At 37.8% G+C, this 27672-nt stretch overlaps 1 protein-coding gene across 1 annotated transcript in view; it reads right to left on the bottom strand.

Annotated features, from left to right (window-relative positions):
* Positions 1-11322: 11322 nt before the first annotated feature.
* LOC134648926 (uncharacterized) overlaps positions 11323-27672 on the bottom strand; it is a 125767-nt gene continuing 109417 nt past the window's right edge. The window contains exons 4-14 of the mRNA XM_063503548.1: positions 20212-20503; positions 19410-19999; positions 16734-17089; positions 16107-16340; positions 15504-15692; positions 14963-15169; positions 14309-14522; positions 13484-13714; positions 12869-13056; positions 12279-12501; positions 11323-11625 (exon numbers count right to left, since the gene is read on the bottom strand). Coding sequence (XP_063359618.1) covers positions 11518-11625; positions 12279-12501; positions 12869-13056; positions 13484-13714; positions 14309-14522; positions 14963-15169; positions 15504-15692; positions 16107-16340; positions 16734-17089; positions 19410-19999; positions 20212-20503 — 2832 coding nt within the window. The 3' untranslated portion in view covers positions 11323-11517. The remainder of the gene's footprint in view (positions 11626-12278; positions 12502-12868; positions 13057-13483; positions 13715-14308; positions 14523-14962; positions 15170-15503; positions 15693-16106; positions 16341-16733; positions 17090-19409; positions 20000-20211; positions 20504-27672) is intronic.

The raw sequence follows: 27672 nt of genomic DNA, 5'->3' as shown, positions 1-27672 counted from the left end.
TTATCAAACATCAATAATGGTGTACTATTTGGCATATTGCCCAATATCTTATCAGATTTTGTTAAAATATGTTTCCCAATTTTGGTGCCAACAACAACATGCATATTCATATTGCACATGACATACGTGCCACATCAACAACAGTGATTCGATAATACACATTGTTATCTAACACCAACGATTGGATGCTGCAATATGCAGCTCCGTGACATTGAATTCGAGTGTATAATGCACTACCGTGTGCCATCACTTGTTCGCTGTCTATCAGACAATATTGGTGTGAGAACGCGGAATGCAACCGGTTATCCTGGTCGAGTATATTCTCATTGCGTGAACGCCAGCGAGTTATTGGCAAAAATAGTCGGTGAGCTGTTATGTAGACCTCACGAACCCTCACATGTCCGCCATTTTGAAAAAGTTTTAAAACTGAATTGACTAAAACATGAGAAAACGACCTATAGGTACGTAGTACTTACTAGCTAGATAGCCGGACATATGAAGGCATTTTGGCTGCAGCTAAACGGAAAAAAATATTTATAGTTGGGAATGTAGTAGCTACAAAAATAAAGATGAAAACTAATGATTTCGGATATAGATTATTTGAAAAATGTATACATGCCTACTTAATGATTAGTTTTTATGTCCACTTGACGAAACCTGGGTCGCTGAACAGTAACTAATAATATGGATTGACGACTTGTTCAATTTTACTTAAGTAATTTTATACCTGAGTAAACTTCATTAATAATGATCGGACGTAATACTCTTATACCTTTAAACGAGCAATTAGTCATTACGTTGGACGTCAAAATGACATAAAATGCTACCGGTGTCCGATCATTATTTATTAACATACCTATTTAAATTTCATAATATTTGAAAATATCGTAAATCATTTTAGCTCAATCAAAGTTATACAAGTCATTCGCAAGGCATATTAAAACAAAACACTGTTTTATGAATGCCAGTTCACACTCAAAATTTAAACGAATATCAAAAATTAATGATGTAGGTGCTGAAAATGTCTCTTTGAAATGGTTCGTCTGAAGGGATACGTTCACGTTATAACAACCGTGCGCCGACGCACCGCATATATGCGCAGTGCCATTCCCGGAACAATATGCGTGATGATTTCCGTCGTTTAGAAAATGCCCTGCAACTAGGATTGATATGTCTGAAGCCTATAAAAATAATAGCCTGGGAATAGTTGGGTACATAGATGCATAAATGCAATAGGTATGATGAGTAGGTAAGGAGTGTTTGTAGATTATACTCAACTTCTTATTTTATAAGTCTGATGTTAAATTTCGGTAGCATTATTAGTTTTTGCGTCGGAAACGATTTTAATAACCCACATCACCAGTACTCACATAACATAGTTATGTAGCACTGAAATAGGTAATCGGGAACATAGTAGATACATTTTTAGGGTCGCCGTTGCCGATTACGGCATGGATAGCTATATATACTATATACATTTCTAGCCCTAATTTGAGATATTAATGTTCAAATTACTATAAATATACCTTATTGGCACTTTAACAAATTTTATTTAAATATAATGTACGCAATTTAATTTCCAAATAAAAATTCACAAAGCGTTCTTTAAGCGGCGTAGCTATGTTTCAAGGTTCTTATAAATACGATGAATATGGAACATATGAAACATACGACAAAACGCCAGGGGAATCACGGAGTACACCAATAATAATCATACATGAATCATTCATAGGTACCTACCGAACTTTAAAATATAGGTATTGAGTAAAAGTGTTGGATTTTTGTAACGGTCACAAATCTCTATTCCGAAAAGAAAAAAATGCCAGCTTTTGAAAAAAAATATTCAGATGAATGAAAATTCAGCAGGTTCTTATACATAATAGTAGATTGTGCCACAAGGGAGCAAAATGGAATATTTACGGCGTGGGCGTAGATTGAATCCTGAAAGAAGCAAAGGATTCTATTTTAGATCCTGAGCGTAGTGAGGGATTCAAGTGTAAATAATTTTGCTACCATGTGACATATAGTTACTACTTTTTTTTACATATCACCTATGAAGAAATTATTATGTTTCAAAACATTATTTAAGCTAAAAATAGTATGCAAAAAAGTAAATAATAGTGTACTAGAACAGAAAAGTGCCTCTTTGATGTCCTTGAAGGATCAAGGAAGGATCCTTGCAGGAAAAAAAGTATTTTTCCGAATAGGTGATGTAAAAAAAATCTTTTCCATTTCTTATGCTCTGAAAGAGGGTCATTGTTGTTCTAATAGGTATGCAGAAAATGACATGTTTCTGCACTAGAGCATTTTACGTTCCAAGTACGATTTTATGTATTTTTTTTTACGATAAGCAACTGAAATGTGGGTTTAAATGGATTTGTTATACAATTTACATTCTGACATTTAACTTCCTATTCCATAAATAACGATATTGTTAAATTGTTAATTGAAAGTACCCTCAAGATTTACTATACAATTTTATACTTAGTCATGTTTAAAAAAAAACACATGCATTTTACTTTCCTCGTATTCGAAATGAAAAGTAGAGCGTTTAACTCGGGTGAAAGGCATCATTTCAGCCTCGGACTATTGGCGCTCTCACTGCGTTCGAGCACCAAACTACCTCGGCAGAGATGAGTGCCTTTCATCCCTTGGTTAACAATCTACTATTCTCAAATTTGTACATAATTTCTTTCGTACATATATGTTTGAGGTCCTTTGACCCTGCATTTTTGCGTAACAGCAGTAGCATAATAAATCTTCAAACCACGTATGCTTAAAACTAGATTGTGTTCAAACGTGGGTCGAGAGATAAACAAATTGACCTTTTTGTCGAGTCCGCTATAAAAAATGGGACTCGATAAATTGGTTACCTACTTAAGAAACAGTTTTGTTTACGCCTATTCTTTTCTTTTAGACAACTTAAACGACGTAAATCTAATAAAAAATTTACATCAAGTTATTGTTTCTGGTCATTAATTAATTATTATTTATATTTTGACATTATATTTAGATTTTATTCTTGATTTTATTTTACTTTTTAGTTCTGGTTGTTGTTTTAGCTATAATTTGTAAATAAAATTGTATTTAATAAAATAATGTAAATTTAGGCTAGCTTGTAAGATTTGCATGCTGTGCATGGACGACTAAAAGGACGGACTTAAATAACGTACCAACTTTTTTTTTGTAACTAAAATATTATGAATTATGAATTATTATTATGAATTATTTAGAGATTTTTTGTCGAATAAGGATGTTATACAACAGTTATGAAATGTCTGCGGAAACGAAAGTTAGACTCTTCTCTTTCCGCACAGACTATTCGATCTTATTTTATTTGTTACTCGAACGTTTCTCAAAAGACTTTTCAATTTAATTGGGTCATCATCATCTTCCTCGCGTTGTCCCGGCATTTTGCCACGGCTCACGGTCCGCTTGTCCACTAATCCCAGGAATTGGCGTGGGCACTAGTTTTTACGAAAGCGACTGCCATCTGACCTTCCAACCCAGAGGGTAAACTAGGCCTTATTGGGATTAACGAATGGTAAACATTAAATGATATTTCTTACATAAGTTCTGAAAAACTCATTGCTACGAGCCGCGGTTTGAACCCGTGACCTCCGGATTGCAAGACGCACGCTTTTACCGCTAGGCCACCAGCGCTTTCAATTTAATTGGGTATTTCATTAAAACTTAAATAACCTTAACTGCAGAAAAATACTTACAAGTGGATGATCACTCTTCACTCAAAATTAAAAGAAGTTATTTTTAGAAATTTTCCTTTGCTCCATTTTTATGGAGTTATTGCTTATATTGACCAGCCCTAGTAGCACGGTCGCATTTTTATCGTTTATCACCATGCCTGTCACGTTCTAACAAGTATGTAAGTGCGAAAGTGACGGGCATAGTGATAGTCGATAAAAATGGAACCGTGCTGAGCCCGCAGGTATACTGGTAAGTATATTGTTACTTCATACCCGGCAACATTGCAAACAGCGGTTATTTTCTCAATCAAACTGAATAGATCAACTCTTAAGTAGAACAAAATAGTGGATAGGATTTTATAATCAACGAATATCTCACTAACTACTATTATTGTGACAGGAAACAGGTTATTTTATTGCAATGAACCAGAACTGTTGAATTTATATGTAGGTACTTAGCCAGTCTATTGCTACCTTATATTGTTATTAAATAATATGGAATGGGGAAGGCCTGGTTAGGGTACATGGAACAAATATTTAAGTATCCGACCATGCTAAGTTTGCACAGACTTGGCAGTGACAGTGCATACGTAGGTATCCCATACCCTCCTAAGTTTGCACAGACTTGGCAGTGACAGTGCATACGTAGGTATCCCCAGTGGCGTAACTAGGGGGGGGGGGGCTGGGGGGGGCACGTGCCCCGGGCGCCGTCCAAGGGGGGGCGCCAAAAGGACCTCCCATAGAAAATAGACCAGCCAAAATGTAGGAAACAGTCAAATTTTTTTTTCACGACTTAGGGGTTGGTCTCATTGTAAAAATTGCTCAGTATAATCCCAAAGCCTCCCTGGCAACGGAAATGCAGTTATTTTTTAGCCACCGTGTATACAGGGTGGTCCAAACCTTGACGTCCAAAAAATTTTTTTAGAATCCTCATCAGAGTCTATAGATGGATAGAGTCTTTGGTTATCAGAATATACCCCATGTATGTTAGCCGATTTTTCGTAGAATTCGAGTTTAACTTTTGTTAAGAAATTCCGGGGTGAAGCTTTGCGTTGCTTTTATGCCTTCTAATAATTGTTCGTGGTATTTGCACTGATAACATGAAATAGCGATGGGGAAGTGACCCCATAAAATAATAGTAGAAATAACAATAGAGGATTTTTGTAATGAATTACTAATTTGGAAGCTTTGCAGCTCCAGTTCCTTTGACCGGCGACTCTGACAAATTATGACTATTAAGTATCACTGCGCCGTTTGTGAAGGATTATGTTACAAAAAGAAATATTCAAAAAAGTTCAATAGTTTTTTTTTTATAAATAATTGCTTCACCCCGAAATTTCTCAACAAAAGTTAAAAGAAATAAAAAATATACCTAATTCGAAAACTACGAAAAGTCGGCTAACATACATATTCTGATAGCCCACAGCGTGAGGAATCTAAAAAAAATTTTATGACGGCAAGGTTTGGACCAACCTATATAACACATGCCGTGCCAACATCGCTCGTTCTGTGATACTAGAATGCCGTGAAAAACCTGTGTCAGGTATTGAGAGCATTCTATCTAGAGTTACGGTGTGGGATCGGGAGAATTTAGTCCAATTCAATCCCACCAAGGCTCAATTTTGCGCGTTTACCGCTAAGAAAACCTCATTTTTCAAAGCACAACCCTTCCCATGTCAGGGAGTATTGGGAGCTTCGGTGTTGACATCTCCATCAGTGACGTCCAATTTCGTAGCCACCTTGCTGGGTAGGCTGCGCTCGTATCCAAAAAACTCGGTGTGCTCAATAACGGGAGCCGATACTTTACTCTGGGGCAGACAGATCCATAGGCGTACCCACGGTGAGGCAAGGTGGGACAGTTGTCCCACCCTGGTCTCTGACCATAAGCTAAGAATCTCTGTTTCAACCGTACCCTGTTACAACGTCCCCAGCCTCCCCTACTTCTGCCCCACCCCTTAAAAAATGCTGCGTACGACCATGGACAGATCCCATATAATGAGTACTGCTGTCACCTTTGGGCAGGAGCACCTAGATGCCACCTTGGTCCCTTCCAATCAGTCCAAAGGCGCGCTATGAATAGTCTACGATCCCAAACTTACAAGCGAACTTTCAAGTCTAAGGAGATCTCGAAAAAAGAAGTGTATAAGTTTTAAAATGGTCGGCAACGCGCATGTAACGCCCCTGGAGTGTAGACGTCCATAGGATGCGGTGACCGCTTACCATCAGGTGAGTCGTAAGCTTGTTAGCCACCGATGGACTAAAAAAACACTTATTTGTCTAAATCAAAAGTAAACTTTAATAAGTAAAAAGTAACCCTTTCGTTAGTTCATTTCGTTTGGGAGGGGGGGGGGGGGAGAGGCGCAAATTTGGTGCCTGCCCCGGGCGCCATATCCTCTAGCTACGCCACTGCGGTATCCCATACCCTCCTAAGTTTGCACAGACTTGGCAGTGACAGTGCATACGTAGGTATCCCATACCCTCCTAAGTTTGCACAGACTTGGCAGTGACAGTGCATACGTAGGTATCCCATACCCTCCTAAGGCCCAGCCATACAAACGAAACATCCAAAATTTGCCACTGAAATTTTTACCTCAATTGTAGGAAATTGATTTAGCTTTGTTTAAAAATTGAACAAAACAAAGCAAAAGCGACTCTGTTCCAATTGAACATGGTTTAAATTACATCGAACTGAATAGGTACTATATTATTATGTAGGACCTTGGGCCTTAGGAGGATACTGAATAGTTAGCAGGCCCTAAGATGCCTCTGTACCTACACTATGTCTAAATTGGAGTAATTACTTTTAAATAGCGCCAATCTTATTAATTTGATGATACGGGAAAGTTCTCATTTAAAGTACCTACCTACTAGGGGCCGGTATAGACGGACTGTAACCCGACCGCAACTTGTATGGAAGCTGCACGCCGACGTTGCAGTTGGCGTGCAGTCGGCGTGCAGTCGGCGTGCAGTCGGCGTGCAGTCGGCGTGCAGTTCCCATACAAATAGCAGTCTGGTTGCAATTCGTCTGTATGATAACTTGGTGGCCATCTTTTGACAATTGCTGGGATCACTGGTTACCCTTCCCTACTCCCAGTCGTTCTACCTTTGAGCCCACAAAGTTTGCGTCATATCGTATAGATGGCGTCACGTGTTCCTATTTTCATAAACAAACTCTTTGAATGCTTGCGAGGTGAGGTGGATGTGTCGGACGTGTATTGAATCTATCTATCTATCTATCTATCTAATCTAATACCTTTAAAGGAGCAATTCTTGTTTATTTATATATATATATATTTCGGGGATCTCGGAAACGGCTCTAACGATTTCGATGAAATTTGCTATATGGGGGTTTTTGGGGGCGAAAAATCGATCTAGCTAGGTCTTATCTCTGGGAAAACGCGCATTTTCGAGTTTTTTTATGTTTTCCGAGCGAAGCTCGGTCACCCAGATATTAAACTTAAAAATAGATAGACTAAACTTGTATACCTATATTTAAAGTCTATTTTTTTATTCGGTAGACTGAAATGACAGTTCATAGTATGAACATAAAATGTTATTTCATATTATGAAATGTCATTTTGGTCTACCGAATAAAAAAATAGACTTTAGGTGTCGGAAAGAGAGTAGAGGCACGCACACAACAACAAATCATGTAATAACAGTGATATTTTTAAATTAGTGTTCTTTTTCCGTACCGATAGCAAGTTGAACAATGAACAGCTAATTGCAAGATGGACCAAGAAGTTTCCTTAGGTTTTTGTAGCTTAATATCGTACTTTAAGTCACATTAACTCATTGCATAGGCGAGTAGAGTCTGTGCGGACAGAGAGGAGTCGTAGAATGTACTGGATCCCGCATACATTTCACGACTCTTCTCTTTCCGCACAGACTCTATGTAGAAGTACCTAATAAAATGGCTTGTATAGAAATAACAAGACACAGATCATGCAATAAATAATTTATTTCAAAAACTTCTTATTTATCATCATTTAACTCTTCGTAATCAATGTTTTGAACATGAAATTAGGTATCTCTTTAGCTATTATCCATCATTATTGTCATCCAGGATGAACCTGATGCGGCTTAAGGATGACTCACGCTAGACCGGGCCATGCCCGGGCCGGGGTGTCCGACATGTCATTTTCTATGACGGCTGATCGGTGATCACATGGTACTTTCCATACCTAGTAAATGAAGCTCCGGAAGCTCTGGCCCGGCCCCGGCCCGTTCTAGCGTGAGTCATCCTTTATCTTCCATTATAATGTCGATTTGTAAAGTTACCATTATAATGACCGTGCTGTCTCTCTGTGAAACATTTCGGGTTTTAGATTTCATATACTTAGGAAATTGGGTAAAAACTGATAATTTAATGGCTCTAAACGGGGTGACAAAAGCTAATCGATTCTGCCATTATGAGAATGGGTCCTAAGCATCAATTGTCGCTGATTAAAATTAATATTTATTATTCTCTTTCGTAGGCAGGGCAGGTTCACTACCTACCGACTAGGCTCATTGCGAGAAATCGCATGCGAGTTTCATTACATTACATTGGGTCGTTTGATCGGTCGGCTGAATTGATGTAACCTCAATGGTCCTCAATGTAACTAAAATCGTTTACGAGTTCGCGCGCCGTCTAAATCAGCCCTAAGAGGCTGCTAGAAAGATTTGCGCTTTCATTATTACGGTTTTTACCATTTGAGACCTCAGAAAATCACGTTAGCTTTTATCATTAGATTTGTCTGTAGTTGTCTGTCTGTAGCAATCTGCTATTTAGTTCTACCTCATTGGAACAATAACATCGATAAACAGGGGCCAGTTCCACAGAACCTTGTAACTTGAGAACTATCAGTAATCCATTAAGAAGAAACTTTCTGGTATTACTAATAGAATACATGAAAAGGACACCAAGTGGTGGAACGGTAAGTGGTAAGTAGGGTTTGCACGACGGATCCGAAATGTACGGGAAGATCCGCGGATACGGATACAGATCCGGATAAATTCATACATTCCAGATCCGGATTGCAAACCCTAGTGGTGAGTAATTTAGGGAAAAGGAACCAATCCACAAAAATCTGTCAATTCAATTTGAACTTTCTGTCAAAAAGAAAAGTTATTTATTTAAATAATTAATCGCTAAACTATGTCAAAATGCCGTAGACCGGTGAGATTCCCGCCTTGGGCGCTCGAAGCCATGAATTTATTTCTTTAGTATATGATATCTATTTTAAATTATAGTTTAGGTGAAGGGAAAACAAACCGGAATTCTCATACATTATGGAAGACGATACAAACATTTTCTAAATCCAGTGTCACTATAATTTCTTAATTAATAAATTCACTAGCTTATTTTTAGGATACCTAAACCGAAATAATTGAAAATAGCATAACAAAGCGGGTTTCAAATATTTTAAATATTAAACTCATTTTCTGAATCAAATAGCTAATAACTTTGTAATATTTTCTTTATGATTCTCTATCTAAAATTTTCAAATTGTTATTCGGATTTCTAATTGCATTTCCAACTAAATATTTAAATAAGTAATCAACGTTTTTTTTTTGTTTTTGTTTCAGCGTTATCATTTAGATGAATAAGTTTGCTAAATTTTTTTTTTCACTAATAGTTAACCGCGATATCGTAAAATTTATGACTTTCCCTGGGAAACAAACAATATCACTTTAATACATTTCTAAGATATGAATAGTCTTAGTTATATTTACACCGTTTCCAATACAATAGGATATTTCATGAATTACAATATTAGGTCTTCTACATTATGAATGATTTTTCAAGATGGTAATAATTGGAATATTCGTAAGTAGGTACAGTAAATGACGCTAGAACAATATTTGACATCCAAAACGAATTACAAAAACAAACGAGTCACAAATAAATTTCATAATATTCATAACGACATACGAACAATATTTTATATAAAAATGGCAGTTTTATATCACGTATACGAATACTACTTAAGTTACTCAGAACACAGGGTATGATTTCGATTGCACCAATCAAACAACTTTAAATAAAATTATTGCCGTAACGATATCATATTAATCCTAAACCACCGATTACATAATGCTACATCAGACACACCAGACAAAAAAACACGTTTTTGAATTATTACTATCACACCGTCTTCGATCCATGTCTCATAACATAATATTGACGCTTGAAATGTTTTTTGAAAGTGGTGTATTTCAATTCAACAGTGGTTACTCAAATGAGTACGTCTGAATGTCTGTCAAGTTAAACCAGTTTGACAGCACTGGCTTCCCTCGAATGCGGCTGACCCATTTGCTGTAGTGTTATGTAAGTAACTGTGCCTAAACATTAACGAATGAGAACAATACTTGCTACGAATTCACTTTTTATGTACAAATGTTGCAATAATCACAATAACTCGTAACTCAAATTGTGCCAGAGTCGATCGGCCACTCACCCAGAATCATACATTGTGCGTTAAATGTTATCTGTTTTGAATGTATTTACCCTTGTACATATTTTTTTTGTTAAGTTGTATTAAAAACACATAGTTACTGAAAAATTTAATTTAATTGCTCTTGAGTTTATTTAAGTATTTAATATAAATAGATAATTCATCAACATACTTTCTTAGATTTTTTTACTTGTTTAAAATATTTTATGACTTTTCTTGGTTTGTACCATAAATTTTCGTTGACTTATTGTTTTCCTCTTGCGTAAACTGCTCAAATAAAAAGCATCCGGGATTTGAACAATTAATTATAAATTTATATTAAGTTACAAACACCGATCGACTGCACTTGGTCCAAAATTTAAGAACATTCTCATTTTTAAATCCCAACCGTATTTACATTTCTAAAAACTTCGACTCTGAACCAGCTGTGAGGACTCGACACTTCAATTTTAAAAACACTGCCCATTATCATTACTAATAAATATCAATTGAGATCGTCTATTATTTATAATCCAATAATTTGGCTGCATACGAAAAGTGCTCAAAATGCGAACACTTTTTCACACAACCATTAATCCTATCAACAAGTCGTACTTTAATCGCTTCGCGTCTAATCCTCTAAGAATACCAACCAACACTTTTATTGCATTAGCGATTTACCCAATATCTTTTTACTTACAATAAAATCAGTAAGGAACACCGCAAAAGTGAAGAAACTAGGCAGACGCTACTTGTTTTTTGGTGACATTAAATAAATAGGTTCCGTTGTTCTACCTATTGGATGGAGCTTATTAAGACAACTCGCAGTCATCTCAATTTACTAATTTAGTAAAGTTTTGGTTAGGCTCCTGGACTAATTTAGTACAGGTACGCGAATACTTATTTCAGTTGCGTCCGTGTTCATTACGTGTAATCATGTAAATTGTTTTAAAAAATGAGTTTTATTGTCATAATCTGTGTGTACTCGGGCTGTTGTAGTGCGCAAGAAAAATGATGTAGGATGCCTCAGTACGTAGTGCTGATCGCACCAGGGTAGAAAGTTAGAAACAAGAAAATATTGCAGCTATGTGTGGTCACCTCGCACTATTTATAAGCGTTTTAAAATACTGTATGTACCTGTAAAGACAATCTTTGAAACTATCTAGACAAATAAAACCATTCATTAATATTGAGCGTTATATGCTTTAGTGCCTTTGCGTGTTCTTAACTGACCCTCATGCGAACAAAGTTCCTCAACAACAGTACATTTCCATCCTCAGAGCTGGTGATTTGGAAAGTGAAACAACATGTGCCCATAAGGACTCCGCGCGGGAAGCACGTCACACGGTGGTGACGCGGTCTACTTCCACGTATCGCACGGAGTCCTCGCTTGGTCAGCAAATCACTTCTTTTTCGTCGAAGATGGCGGTGTCCGAGGAGAGGCTCTTCAGGCGCTGCTGGAGCGCGGAGCGGCGCCGTCGGCAGTTGCGCGCTACAGCCAACTGTAACCAAAATGAACTATTGTTTATACAAGAAAAAGAGAATAGTAAACAGCATATAAATAAATAAATATTGGGGGACATCTTACACAGATCAACCTAGCCCCAAACTAAGCAAAGCTATGCTATGGGTGCTAGGCGACGATATACATACTTACCTATATCGTGTCCAGATCATAGAATTTGATCAAGAAATGCCATTATAATTGATTAGTTCATGATAAGGCTGTTAGGTTTGACTTTCTCATGATGTGGCCAACCGATCATTTCATACAATTATTACCACATCATAAAATTAAGAATTTTAAAATCTGGCTACGACATCTGCAGAACACAAACTAAAGTATGTGTTGCATAGCATAGCTTAAATTAGTCCAAGAAGTGGATAAAACTTGTACAACAATCTCTGCAAGTTAGAATACTGCATCATGCTGCCTCACAATACATCGTCAGCATTATCAGTCGTAGCCTGTATCAGTACTGTTGGATATAGGCCTCCTCGGTGGCAAGTCATTGAGCTTGACTTTCAGCACATCAGCCTCAGCCTCATCCACTTATACTGAATAAGTAGTAATAAGTATCAGATATCACACACTTTGTAGACTTGCGGAAACTGCCCAGAATAACTAACTAATTAGGTATATGTAAATACTCACCACCGCGGTAGCCGCCAACACCGCGAACGCCAACATAGCAGCAGCGTAGTGCGCCGGGACTCGCAACAACGCGGAACATTGAGCCAGGCGCTCGTCTTCCCCGTGCGGGCACTGCGCGATCCCGTCACACCACAACGTGGGTTCTATGCAGGCGTCTAGAGATGCGCAGCGGTACTCACAGTCGCCAGACATGGCGAACACACCGCCACGTTCGCTGGCGTGTCTGGAAAAGGAAGTATATTTGTTATGTAAAGCAGAATCATTCTTCTACGGAATATAAAAAAGTATAAAGCACAAGCGCCCCAAAGATGAACTAGCAACCTTGGCTTTCAGAGCCTCGTAAATTATACAGAGCTATCAAATCTTTCAACCAACACTACGCCTTCAAAGGGCTCACAGCGACATCTATCGCAAGAAAGAGGTACACAGTTTAAACGGCACTGACTTGTTGAAAATCGCCAGCACGCCGTGTGAGCATGACTTGATTTCTACTTTAAAATTATACTATCTTGTATACAGTCAACGGAACGATCGTACTTAAATCTTATTGCAGCTATAATGTATCGTGAAGCAAACCACCTTCCTCTTACCTTCTAGAAAGTTCCAGCCAGGACACGTAGTAAGAGCCGTGTTCCACCGCAATAAGCTCCACTGATAGGGACCTTGGCCAGTCCAGGTCGAAGCGGTCCGGCGACGGCGGCGGGCCCAGTACGTGACGCGCTAGACCGTCTACTTCTTTCGACCAGCCTTCGGAGAATATCTCTACGACCTCCTCCCACTGAAATTATAACTTATTTTAATAGGTATCAGACTCCTACTGATGTATGTGCTAAACTAGGATCTAAACTACAAGTTACAAGTATATAATATAGTTTAAAAATACAACTACCGCTTAATAAAAACTTAAATTGGATTCCACGCTCACTTTTATTAAACATTTAGGTATGTATTTAAATAACCAGAACGAATCGTCGCTCGATGTTTCTGTCGATCAGTTGGCAATATGGAGATTATAAGATCCCTTTATAGAAATTGCGGTTTTAACTTTCTTTCCTGATACTCACAGTCATAGGTAACCAAAAGTTGAGTTTCTTAATTGTATCTCACTGAGCAATGACCGTTTAATGTAATGGTTGTCTGATAAAAATGTTAATTGATATGTTTTTGTTTATTGTTATATTTTAAACAAGTAATAATTTATTTACCTGTTCTTCAGGGGGTTGTGGACAAATGAAGATAGGTGATAATCCACCAGCATGCACCGCTATTCTGTTCTGCGTCCTGCACAAATGTCGCAAGTCGGGAGCCACTGTGATGTTGTTCAGAAGTGTGAAGTTGTCTAGCTCTGGTTCTTTTATGATGCTTCCTTGAATCTGCAGGTACAGGTAACGGCCTGGTGACGGGTCGATTAGCCACGGACGATGTTCACAGTGTTCCTGTAATGTGAAAGCAGTTTTAGTAACGAGAAAAATGATCTGAATATAGGTGAAATATTCTCAGGTATCAAAAAGTCCGTTTGATTTGAGTATGTACATAATTATAGATTCCATAATTTTTAGGGGAATTGTTGATTAATTATTTTTGAATTTTTTATTCAAACGAACAACAAAAATATTTATAAGAGCTTTTATCAATAAAAATTCCATCTAAAAGTTAATTTTTTAGGGATAAAAGAGCTTTCTATAAAATTTCACCACATGTATTGTGATGGAATATATATTTTTAATAAACGAACTCTCATAAGAGTCATAAGGATTCTTTATAACATGTAACCTGATACTGATGATGTGATAAGCAATAAAATGTTTAGTGGTAGCAGATCATGAACTTATGTTGTTGTTCTCTCAATAAATGAGATTGATCGGAAGTAAGGTTTAAGAAGGTTCTTACCTATTAAATAGTAGGTTCTTAGTTATTTCGAATAACCAAAACGGACACTACCGAATTTCCTTCAGCACATGAGCATTGCAGGAAAATAGGTGTCAAACAAAAACTTTACTAGACTTGAAAATTGGAAGAGATAATCCTACCGCTTCAGATGCCGGGTGCATAGCCGCCAGTCTCAGCTCGCCACTGGCGCCATGCACCTTATGCGAGCTCTCGCACACCGTATCCAGCCTGATAAATTCCACCGACGCCTCGAAACCGAAGGACCTGAAGTCGTCCACAGCGGACATGTTTACTACATCGAATTTGAGCTCCGCGATTGTCGAGGTCGATGTGAATTCGTAGTCGTTGATGTCACTGGAAATTCGAAGCAAAACGTATGTTAAGACTTTATTGTAGGTAGAGTGTGCGGATGAAGTGAATAAGCGGATAAGGTGTTGAATGAACTAAACACACGTTTATTTTCGGGGGATTAAAAGATTACGATCTCTCTAGACTGTATTAATTTTACTTATTCTCCATATGCGTAGGTACTTAATACGTAAGTACCTACCTATGAGTTGATTATTTTGTTTATAAATTTAGTATTAGTTTTGATAGAAAGGTTAGGTTAGCGGTGGACGTGCGGTCCTCGTGGTCTTAAGAATGTATTTTTTACCACCTATTCGACAGCCTACTACAAGTTGTACCGCACTTTCTATTTTTGTTCGTTTTCCTAGACTTACAGATTTTTGGTATGTTAAAATAAATGTTTCATGAGTATATCTATTTAATATGGTAATAGAAATATTTGTTACCTGCACAAGCAATCCCTTGGCACCCCCGGCCCGCTATCTCTCCACAGTCTATCAAAGATCCTGACAGCCGCAGTCGGGTCTCCTGCGCAACGATACCAGGGCGAATGCGCGGAATGGACCGAGCGGCAAAGGCGGCCACCACTGCGGACGCCCCACACCCGGAGACGAATCACCTCGCCTGGATTGGCCTCGAAACGGTAGGTGCAACTGAAACGAGAATACCGATATCTTTACCAACAAGTTCAAAATATTATGCTCCACCATTAATTTTCCGATTGCTTGGTTCCGATGCTTATTTTAACACAACTCATAGAATTAAAAAATAAAGATGTCTAGACATAAAATTTTATTATGAGTGTAACAAATCCAAATATAATATTTCTAAATATATGCACTTTCAAATATCCTAAAGCTTATAGATCACAGGCAAGTGAAAAAGTATCAAACGAAAACTAATGAGAATTAAATCCCCTGATTATACTGCATAAGGCATAAGGGCTTTAATTATTGTAATAATTATACTTGTATGAGCAGATCTTACCTTATATTTCTTGAGCCACCGCGACCATACAGGAAGACATCTCTAGGCGAGGAGAACGTGACAGGTGGATCTGGAGGTGCCTCAGGAAAAGATCGGGAAGAAAACCTTCTAGAACACGGACCGCGTCCCCACGGCTCACCGTCTTGATGGAGGTCGACGAACTCGTACAGAGCTTTGAAGAATATTGGCCTGGAATAAAAGAAAACGAAACGAAATTAGCAAAATAAAGTACTTATTAGGTAATACTTGATTAAGTTAAACATATTTTCTATCACATGCAACAACACGCTGTTTTACATGCATGCATTTAACATTATATTAAGGTACGAATATTCGTACATGAACAATACAGGTTACGGTATATTGTGCAAAAATAAAATCAGGATCAGGATAATCTGCTTTTATAGAAGCGATTGGACTTATTACAGAAGCGTTCTTCTTTATTTATCCTTAGTAACTAAACGTGAGTGAGAGACAATCGAGACTCTGAGCGCGTAAGTCATAGATTTCCTTACACAATGTCCTGGGTGCCTGCTAGTGGCAGAACCGTTCTAAGAGCTCTGACGATTACAGGCGAAACCTTTTAAAGGCTGATTAACTTACTTTAGAGCTGTTCCCTGTGTCAACTTCAGTTCCAACGTGAGCGAGTCTCCTTTCGACAGGAAGCTCTCTGTGCGCGCGCAAGTCCTGGATCTTCTCAAGATGGCGTGCTCACAGGTCCGGGGCGCTCGCTCGCGGCAGAACCGAGCGATGAGCGTGGCATTTGTGGGCGGTCGACCAACGATCACCGATTGAGCTGATGTAGCGCGGGACATTTGGACTGAGCGGTCTTTATCACTGACATATAAGTAAAATATTAAATAATATTATTTTCTCAATTGACGACATTATTTCGATTACAAACTCACTTTTTAAATTTCGTTGGATCATTTGTTTCAAAATTTTGTTCGTAATTAAGAAACGAGCACAAAAGATATTAGGTACTTGAACAATATTAATTATTTATTACTTATTCACTTCATAATAAAATAAAAAAATTACATTAAAATCAACTATAGGTACCTACTCTTAAAACTTGAACACGATCCAATTGTATCTAAACCGAGGAAATTTATTTACAATTAATTACTGATTAAAAGGAATTTTGCTCCACCAGACTTTAGATTTTTAGGATTAATCCCGTGAGAGGCATTAGGTATTTAGACATATAAAGTAGGACGACGGACTTACCAAAAAATATCGCTGCATCCAGGTGATATTCTCATAGGACCGTCCCAAATATTTAAATGACTTCCGCAGTACTCGTCTTCGGGCAAATTGGGATTAAGCGCATTAATTACGTAGAATTTTAATACGGAGAACCACACTCTGAATCTAGGGGCAGAAAATGAAGGCCTTCTGTATATAAGGTTCCGCCCTGACGGCCCAGATGTGTCAATTCCCTGCATATGATAAAGACATGTTGTGTTCGGTGGCAGAGAATGCTGTGGGTGTTCCAAAATCCCCCTTCCCGTGCCTCTGATCCAGAACTCACAAGCTCTTTTGTTCTTAGCATATGTCGGCGACTGTTGATCGACGAATCTAACCTGAAACAGATTAATTACATGAACACAAACGGAAGGCAATCGTTAATCAAAGCCAATGATGTGAAAACGGCGTTCGAGGAATCTGATTGTTTTGTCAGTATACAACTATCTATACATGTTTGGCTAAAAGGGCAACTGGAGTGATCATTTCTCCATAAAAACGTACTCGACAGTTTCCTCCGTGGTTTTTGAAGCTAGAGCAATGATTTTTTCAGCACATATTATTATTATTAATGTCTGTGTCGGACTGTTTTGCTTTTTTTTGGTATATTCATTTTTTAAGGCGCTAGAGCACTTCAAATATTCGCAAAAACGGTCTAATTTACTATCCGCAAAGAGAAGCATGGTATTCAAAACTGACATCGATTAGCGTAAAAAGCAAAACTGTCCGACACATATCACACATATCATTTAATTTCATTTCATTTTCATTTAGATCTCAAAGTTTCGATACATTTGTTTAAGTTTTGGAGGAGGAAACAGACGAGTACGAAACCTCGTTTTTTGAGAATTTTAGGCAGGATTTTTCGCCTTGTCCTTATCGCACTAGTTTTAGGAGCCGCTTCCGTTAGCGAGACGGGTATATTTATTTACCTAAAATATTTAAATCTCAGCTCCCGTATCCTCTTAAGTTTGTGTTGGAGTAGAATAACATGGCCTCCAGTATTTGCTTTTAAGTTTCATTGCAAAAAGGGGGACGCGTCCTAATTTCGTAGTTGAAACAATGTGCGGATACAGTTTGGTCGCTGCCCCATTATGTGCTCGGGCCTTCGGTACTAATTACACTTTGGCCGGAGCCCAAGCGGGGTCTCTAGGGCACTTCTTGATTTATTACCGTTCACCCAAAACGAAACATTTTAAATAACTCTGCACAATATATACTTGTATGCTATCGTTAACCCCTTTTAGTAACATATCAGACGGTCTAGCATGAGTTGCGTTCTCGCGCGCGACTCCATACATCAAGCGCGACTTCAAGTATGGACTCGCGCGCGAGAACGCAACTTATGCTAGACTGCCAGATACGAATACACTCAAACAACAGATATTAGAAAACACATCGAACTATACAGCAAGGTTCGAAATTGCATGGACCCATTAAAAATATAACACATTCATACAGTAGATTTGCAATTAAGCGGCTCGATTATACATAATAAAATTGCATGGGAATTAAAAAAAAAAACAAAGGATTAGCCGTTCGCGGCCAGCTACAAATGAAAGACTATACAGATGAACAAATATCGTAAATCATTTCAGGGTTTCTATTCTAAAATTAATGTAAAATGGTCCACATGGATACCATCGCTATTAGGCTGGGAGGATATAATCAAACGGAGACGCCATGTCTGTAATTTTCTGTACAAAACAGTCTGCCGATTTTTGCGGGGGAGGGGAACGTCAAATGTATGCGTAACGTAAAAATAGCCATGTCAGATAAACGTCAGTCCATACATTGTGTATGACCGTTGGCCGCCTATTTTCGACAGAGGGGAAAGCCTGTTAATGGCTACTCCGTTTAGTTGTATCCTCCAAGCTATTAGGTATAGACAGCTCTAATGAATGGAAATGATTATTTAGAGGTAATATTAATGATATGTCTCCGAGCATGTTAAATAAATTTGGATTATTTCAGGATTTCGATTGTACGATACATGGATTGATTTATAAGCAGTATTCGTATTGTAGGAAAGGACATTGAGTATTTTAATCTTTTTATTTTAAATATGCTACACGCATAAAGTTAAAAGTTATTCATTGTTATTTATTTATTATATCGTGCAAGTCAGAATCTTCTAAACATAAAGCTGAATCTATAATAGCCATATGAGCTTCTAAATTACCTAATATGGATTCTAAAATCACAAAGATGATTCTTATCGTAGCTAATGATCATTAATGAACATTATCTAGAATCAACTTTTCGCTTAATTGCAATTTGGCGAGGATCCAAACCAGCTCCAGAAACCGCTTTAAAATTGTTTAAAAACAAGTCACCGTTAAAATCGTATTACAGCGACGATAAAGTACTAGTACCTATTCACATTGAAACATAAAAGCAGAATTTAACTGAACCGTACATAAATTTGTATTATAATATCGTTAGGATTATAACATTAAACTATTTCAAAGTATAATTTGCATTTACAGTGAATGGTTATAGTTTTGGAGCCACCGACGACGCTGCGACGGAATTTGCATTTATTATACGAGGTAGAGCAAACGCTGACACTTAGATAACTTTTTCAGTCGTTTTGCAAATGAAGTTCCAGATTTGTATAAAAAAGTACTTTACTTAGTCGGGATCTTTAAATCTTACCTCAACTTCCAGCTGAAATCCGTGTAATGACTGCAAAGTCGCCGGCTGCAAGAATGTTCCAAAAGGTGATGTAGTGAATTCAACTAATAATTCGGGTCCGCTCGATATCGCTTCAGGGACGGCGACCCCGCCGCCGCAAAACTTCAAAATAACAGGATCTCTCGTCGTATAACCGTCGTATACGGTAACATAGTCTTGCACTTCGTCGCATTGTTGCCAGACTTTCAGCTCCCGCCCATTGTTTCCTCGCTCTTGTTGAGACGCGGCGTACAATGCCTTCTGACTTCTAATTGAGACGAGCTGACCATTCGGCTGTTTTACCACAATTAAAGCGTGTTTTCCTTGAGGCACTTCGTGTTGTCGCACGGCGTAGTAACAGGTCAAGTTTCTGGGGTAAACGCCTGGGAAATTCGGCGACTGGAGCCTACAGTTTTTACGATCGCAGTCGCTGAAGATCCGCGAGCAATATGTCCCAGAGATCAAATCCCCGAGGTAATACTCGGTTTTTGTCGTTCTAGCGACGTTTGTATCTTCACCCCGTGATATGTTTACGGGATAAGGCAGAGGCCTGAGCTTGAAAAAAGGACGTTCTGAAACGAGAAATTGTTATGAGATATGTGAACGCTTTTTGTAGCCTATTTCTTTTGTTTTTCCCGTAAGAAAGTAATATCTCTGTGTGGCGTTTTATTTATTACACGGTTTATGGTTCTAGCTGAATGTACAGCATAAAAGAGACGTATGTAATTGGCAAATACGACATAATACTAGGAGACTAATGCGAATATGTTTAAATTAAAGTTACCTGATGGAGGCGTTCCTCCAAATCGTACTGTAGCATATTCTCTTCTTAACACTTTGTACGCCATACGGAAATCAAAATTGTAATTGTTCTGATCTTTGGACAAGTGTAGTAAGCGTATAATAAGCGTAATGGATTTTGTTTCACTGTAGTATATGGACGGGCCCCACGAGGTCCCGCACCAGGAGCCGCCGACTTGGGGCCTACTGGCCTCTTGGATCTGCATGTAGCCATCGGGACATCCATCTTCTGTGAAGGATGTGAAGCGACCGAGAGTGAAACTGTCGAATAACACCTGTAAAGGTAAAAAAAAGTTTTATCCTCCTTGTAATCTTCAAAATAAGGTCTTTAAACTAGGTAATCCATTTTTTTTAAACTTATAGATAAAAAATATCCAAGACTCGGGAACAAACTATTCGTGTTCATCACATAAATACCGATATGCACTTAATGCAAAATCTATTTTTGAATAATAGGTAGGTACATATAAATTGAAATTCTTCTTTTTGTTTGTATTATTGTACATAGGTACATATTTAAAATAATGTCGAATATAAATTAAGTCATCAAAGCTGATACCAAAAATCCTGGTATTATTCAACTCATTTCGGCAAACGCAAACACTTGAAATATGTTGTAATTCCGAATATGCAAGAATTTCTTTTGCCACAAAAGCTCGGTTTGTGGCCAGAAAGGGTTGAGGAATTTACCTAAGCAACGTTTTATATGATACTTGTACGTAATGTACGTGGGACCGAGCACCTTTTTTATTAGTACAACCCTTAAACAGTGTACCTACCTACATATTTAATTTTGCAAGGCATGCATGATACAATACTAACTACAATGAATTGTTAATGATATACTTCTTCTAAGCTTGGTTATAAAGCGATTATATTATAATTATTGTAGAAACATTATTCGTACTTCTTTAATGGTTTTTCGTTGATAATGCATCTTAAGTATTTAAAATCTTAAGCAGGCCACTCACACACCTGCCGCAGGGGCAATATTGGAATTGGACCCTTAATTGCCTCCTTAATTGTGATGTGTGTAGAGAAGCAGGGGCAATTTTTAGATTGGGCCTGCAGCAGGGCGGCAGGGGCGCAAGACATTCCTAGCTCCCTAGATTGTATCTACCGCCCTGCTAGGTTGTTACATGTGTAGTACGATTGGGGCAATTCCAGTCAGTTCATTGGCGGCTTTGATAACACAGGAGCCATTCTCGTCGACGTGCGTTCAGCGGGACTATCACTTGCACACTGAGTGGCAGGCTAGTGTGTAGAAAATAGCCTAAAATTGCTCCGACCGCCGTGCGACCGGTATTGTCCCTGCGGCAAGTGTGTGAGTGGTGCGCTTTATGCGGCACTACGTTAGGAAAAATTTGAGAATCATTCTAAACCAAATGAATCCCTTTTCTTAATAGTATATTACGACTATCGTGCATGGTGGGGCAGTGCAGTTATACAGGAAATATGCTCAATTTTATTTCAAAACACTACTTTTTAAACATTTACTTTCCGGAGATATCTCTGCGTCAACATGCTAAGTCATTTTAAATTTCAGCAAAACCCAGAGATGCCTTAACGCGAAAAACCAACATCCATCTTATACCCTAAATAAACCTCTACTGAATCCACAATTTACTAGATTTGTTTTACGTTGAAGTTACAGTTTAATGTACAGAGCTCCGAGGCAGTTGACCAAAATAGAACTAGGCAAAGCGGAAAACGCAATTTGAGGGTGCAAATTGCATCCCGCCTGTATCTACTGGATAAAGTGTCGATAAGGATTCGACTCCGTTGAGGATTTATGCTTGACTGCAACAAAGAGAGGACAAATTTTATAGCGGGCTCCTGCGGCCCGGACCGATTGAATATATTTTAGCAACGATTGCTCAGAGATTTTTTGCAGATGCTTTTGCTTTTATACAATAGCTTCCTGAATTTTAAAAGAAATAAGATATTTAAGCAATGGCATTTTAAAGGAATGCACCTGCATTTAAAATAATTTTATCTTGGACTATCAGGGTTGTTTTTTTACCTGTCTAATTACTATCTTACTTTCTTACTAGAGATAATAGTTTTCCTCTTAGTCTTGAGTAGTTCTCAGTCTTCCTCTTTTCAATGTACCTACCGCATCAAGATTCGCCAACTTGAAATATGAAAATGTAAGAACAAAGTAGGTAGGTAATAAATAAATAATCTAGTAATAATGATGATTCATATCATAGTCTGTTATAAATATGTATTATGTATATGATGTGTAATTCAGAAATGTCTAGGTGTACTCTTTATGTTATTCTTAGTCGTATCATCATTGTCATCAAAGCCGATAGGATCCGAGATAGGATCCAAATATATTCCAAAGTAAGCAAGATGAAGCAAAAAGAATCTGACATTTATAAACAAAACGTGAAGAGAACGAAATTGTACTCGACGCCTTTCGACATACACGCGTTATTCGCGTGGAAAATACAATTTCATGTCGCGAGACATGGTTCTCGCGAGTCTTTGATGAAATTTAAATGTGCTACCGCCAAGGAAAACACGTCGTGGCATTTCAATTTCCGTGCCGAGTGTACACACGTGGTATAAGCAGGTTACGACCTAAGTTAGATTGCAGTCTAGACTTAAATTTGCCATATGTACCAAACAAGATGGAATTCTATTACAATTTTGCTGGTGTGAATGAGATTTTGATATTGCTTAGAAGGATTGGTCGTATTATTTTTCAGGCAAAAATAACCCTTTTACCTTATCACGTCTAATGGCCTCAGTGGAAACTGTATTGGCAAATGGATCTCAATTTTTATTTGCGATTTCCTAATCGAATAAATAGTTAAGTACTTCAGTAGTCAGTTTAATCACTCAATAAAATTAGATCGTTAAAGTAATCCAAAGAGCATATTCTTCTTTCTTTCTCGGCAGCTGACTACACGCATGAAATATTTACATAGCAAAACATAGCCAGGAAGGAAAAACTATTGACTGTGTCAGTGTCAGTTTGCAAGAAGACTTCGAATTGCAGCGAGTTTCACATGAGTTTTACCATTTTTTTTTCTTTTTACATAGATTGGTTATGATTACAACAAAACTACCTACTTTTCCGAGTAAGAGGCATTCAGGGTCTTTTTTCTGAATAGCAACGAGCAACAAGCACATTAAACTACAAGTATCTATCTCACTATCTGGACGCTCGCTGACATTAAAAATCCACCTATTCGATACATTGCTGCTCCAACAAGTAAACATTAACGCGATATACCATCGTTACTTAACGACCCAGAAATGTGCAGGAAATGGTCTATCACGGTGCACCCATACCGCAGTTCAGTTTTACAGAGCAACTGTGGAGCAACACTGTGCAACAGTAAGTAATAGGTAAGTTACACATTAGCACGTGATGAACAGTTTGCTCTACAAAAGATAACTGCAGAGTGGATCAAGTTTGTGAAATACGGCCCTGATGTGTTGCCTTACCTTCTAGAAGATAAACATTTTACGCTTCGATAACCATAGGAGATAACTTCTGACTTTAGCAACTTGTGCACATAGAACTGTTTCTAACTATGAATAGACTACGAGTTGCTTTCAAAGTTAAGAGCTGCGACACACGAAGTTCACCCAACTTTGCTTGCATCGCCAGAAAACTAGACGGAGAAAAATCAACACGATTTTCTACATTAATAAAATGTAGATATCCGTGAGTAAACATGTTTTTCGCTTGAAAACATGTCTTCATACATTTTCATCTGAACTGTGATTTCACGTTTCACTGGCATTGATCCGCCAAAATAAAAATTAAAGAAAGTTTTTTCACACAATGCCAATAGCTATGTATTATGCTTAGATATTTGTATAAAATATTTTGATTTATTTTGTTATTTAATCTCTCTTATTAAAATAAACTTCCATCAATCTTTGTGTAAGTTGACTAGATTTGCATAGGTATTCATTTTTGATAGCATTTAGGATGCTAAACGTCAAAATTAAAACAAAATCCTTATTTATCAAATAATTTACAGCAAACAATATGGAATAATGCATAAAGTGGGTATGCACTTTTGCAGTTGTGTGTTCATCACGATGTTGATGGAAAGTTTTTTTTGCGTGTGTGTTTTATTTAGGTTTCCAAATTTGAAACAGTAAAATAAAATATATAGGTACCTACGAAAACATGAAACCCTGGATTCAATTTGACTATACTGTTAAACGCAGATGTACCTTCTGGTCTCAGTCTACTAAGTCTACAAACCAACAGAAGTCTTTCCATAAGCAAGTTACACACATCAGTTTACTCATTAGCTCCACAAGCCTGCGAATCCCTACTAGACCAATTAACGAGGCACTTGTCTGACATAATTCAATCTGTATTCAGCATTTTAACGGTGTCGGTGAAGATTTTCGTAAGTAATAAAGAAAGTAGAGGGCTTTTTCGTTTGAATTTGGAGCCAGATTCAGATTTAACAATTTATTTTGGTTTTGATCTTATTTTGATATGATCTTGAATCGCTTGAATTGATATGAATTGTGATCGCTCACGGTGAATTGGTGCATACTCGTACGAAATGAAGTGAAACGCCATGCAGCTTGCACGTCAAATGCCAAGATGATCATCAAGGTCGTATCAAAACCAGTTCAAACCCGTTAGAAACTACACAACATGGGGAACAAATCAAATTATTTTATTATAAACTGTTAAATCTGAATCGGGATCTTGGATTTAAAATAATAAATATTAAAAAATATTATAGGACATTCTTACACAGATTGACTAAGTCCCACAGTAAGTTCAAGAAGGCTTGTGTTGTGGGTAGGTACTCAGATAGGGATATTTTATGAGGATAATACAAATACATAGAAAACGCCCAAGACTCAGGACCAAATATCTGTTTTCATTGCACAGATAAATGCCCTTACCGGGTCTTCAACCCAGTACCGCGGCTTCACAGGCAGGGTCACTAGTCACTACCCACTAGGCCAGACCAGTCGTCATCGATATAATGGATATGATCTGTCAGCAATCAACAGACACATTTCTGGTTGAGGAAAAGAATCCTTATTTACCGGAGTACACTGCGGCTGCCTCGGCCGCATTCCCACTGAAGTGGCCGCCTTTGTCTACATGCTGGAATAATTCTACTTATTTCGCGTTTCTCGTTAATAATATAACAATGAAGCTTTTAAAAGAGCAGTCCTGAATTTTTCGCGCGTTCTGCATGCTTGGAATCTGAGTTGTTGTACAATAGCTATGTATTATATATATTTATTTTTAAATGAATATATATTTTTTTCTTTTTTGTGTTATTGTTTCAGTTCAGTTCAGCTTCAATGAATATAATTAAGTTTATTCTGAACGACATACGATAATTATTTTTGAGCGTATCAAAACGATTGTGACAGCACTGAAATGATGAAATGAAATAAATTACCTAATCGGATTATATAAATATACCTAATTATAACGCGTAAAATGAATTTAAAATACATCCCGACGTTTTGAACACTTCACTCGTGGTCAACGAGCCAATGGACGGGGATTTTTTAATTAATTATAATAATAAATAAGTAACCGAAGTTAAGATTATTTAAGTTTTAATGAAATACCCAATTAAATTGAAAGCGCTGGTGGCCTAGCGGTAAGAGCGTGCGACTTGCAATCCGGAGGTCGCGGGTTCAAACCCCGGCCAGTACCAAAGAGTTTTTCGGAACTTATGTACGAAATATCATTTGATATTTACCAGTCGCTTTTCGGTGAAGGAAAACATCGTGAGGAAACCGGACTAATCCATGGCAGTCGCTTTCGTAAAAACTAGTGCCCACGCCAACTACTGGGATTAGTTGCCAAGCGGACCCCAGGCTCCAATGAGCCGTGGCAAAATGCCGGGACAACGCGAGGAAGATGAATAATTAAGTAACCGAAAGAAACATTTCCCAAGATCAATTTTGTTTAATTTTCGTCGCAATCGAATTTAAAAACAGTATACGAGAACTTATATAAACCTCGCATAAATACCCATTTTATTCCCAACTTACATCTACCCTGGCCAAACCCCTCGGCCCGGTTAAATTACTTTGAATGAAATAAATTTACAGTGCATATGGTGCTTTTTTACCGCACTAGTGCGATCATTGGCACATTACGAGACTATGTCGAAAATATAAAGGGCCATATGGACTGTAAAACGTATACGGTACGATATATTTCCGAGTAAGTAATTCGCAACTCATCGTAACGAATTTCCTATTTTTCGCACTCGTTTCGTAATGTAGACACTGTTTTATGATCTCGTTTTATTCTTTATAATCTACAATATCTACTATTATTATATAGTTAATGGCCCTACTCCACTTCACCGTAAGGGGAGATATCTTTATCCCAACCGTCCCATTGTGCTATTCAGGCTTTTTTTAAATCACTTCACGCTTCTATGGCCACCCTTCACCGCCCTCCACGCAATTTGCCATAGCTCTAATAAAACCCTGTTCATATACTACCGTTCTTTAGACTCCGTACTATGAAGCATTTAGGCCCTGGTCTCCTATAAACGCCATCGGCCGCTTACAGCGTCTGCGTCACGATGCTTACTATAGAGATGTACTGTTGTGGTCTGTTTTAGACGTCGACGTCAGCGTCTTTTTTGTTCAAAAACGTTGACGCTGACGCCAGACGCCGCGTACAGCATAAAATAGGAGACCAGGGCCTTAAGAAAATCGTGGTCACCGCTTACCACTCACGCACATAGACGCATTTGTGTGTACCTATACCTACTTGTAAATTACTATAGCACACAATTTAATTCTACATCACTTTATACTCGTACTACCTAAAGTAAGTACTATACTCTACTAAGCCTAGTAAGTGGCAAGGCAAAAAGGTAGGTCTGGCTAAGTTATTTGTAGTTCATTATATGATCATAAAATTGGACACACAAAATATGGTTGCTATGCTAAATTAGTAGAGAAGCCCATTTGAATTCTATCAAAAAGATTGTAGCGATAGTAAGTTGTATTGTATGTAGATGCCTGTATTTCATAGTATTTAAGTAGAACTTGACAGTTACTAACAGATTTTCTTATAACTCATCAATAATAACTGCCAAGTGTTACGAGATACTGACAGTTTATGCTTGATCAACACTGAAAAAATACGTGAACTCAATGAGTAGTTAAAAAAACTGAACTTAAGTAATAAAGAAATAAATTTCTATGAATATCCTAATAAAACCAGTTTTGTTGTTTCAGAGTGACGTGTTGGCCAATGTACCTACTAAACACATACCTAGTTCGCAAGTCCCAATGTTTGTGTAAGTGCAAAATATGTTGTAGTAGTAGTAGTAGTAGTAGTAAACTCTTTATTGTACAAAAAGACATATTAAAAATAACATACAAGTAGTGAGAAGTACAAAAGCGAACTTATCCCTATGAGGGATCTCTTCCAGTTAACCTTTGAGTAGATGAG

Source organism: Cydia amplana, chromosome 6, assembly GCF_948474715.1.
Source record: "Cydia amplana chromosome 6, ilCydAmpl1.1, whole genome shotgun sequence".
NCBI lineage: Eukaryota > Metazoa > Arthropoda > Insecta > Lepidoptera > Tortricidae > Cydia > Cydia amplana.
The sequence above is the reverse complement of the archived record's forward strand: the minus strand, read 5'-3'. Positions and strand labels throughout refer to the sequence as shown.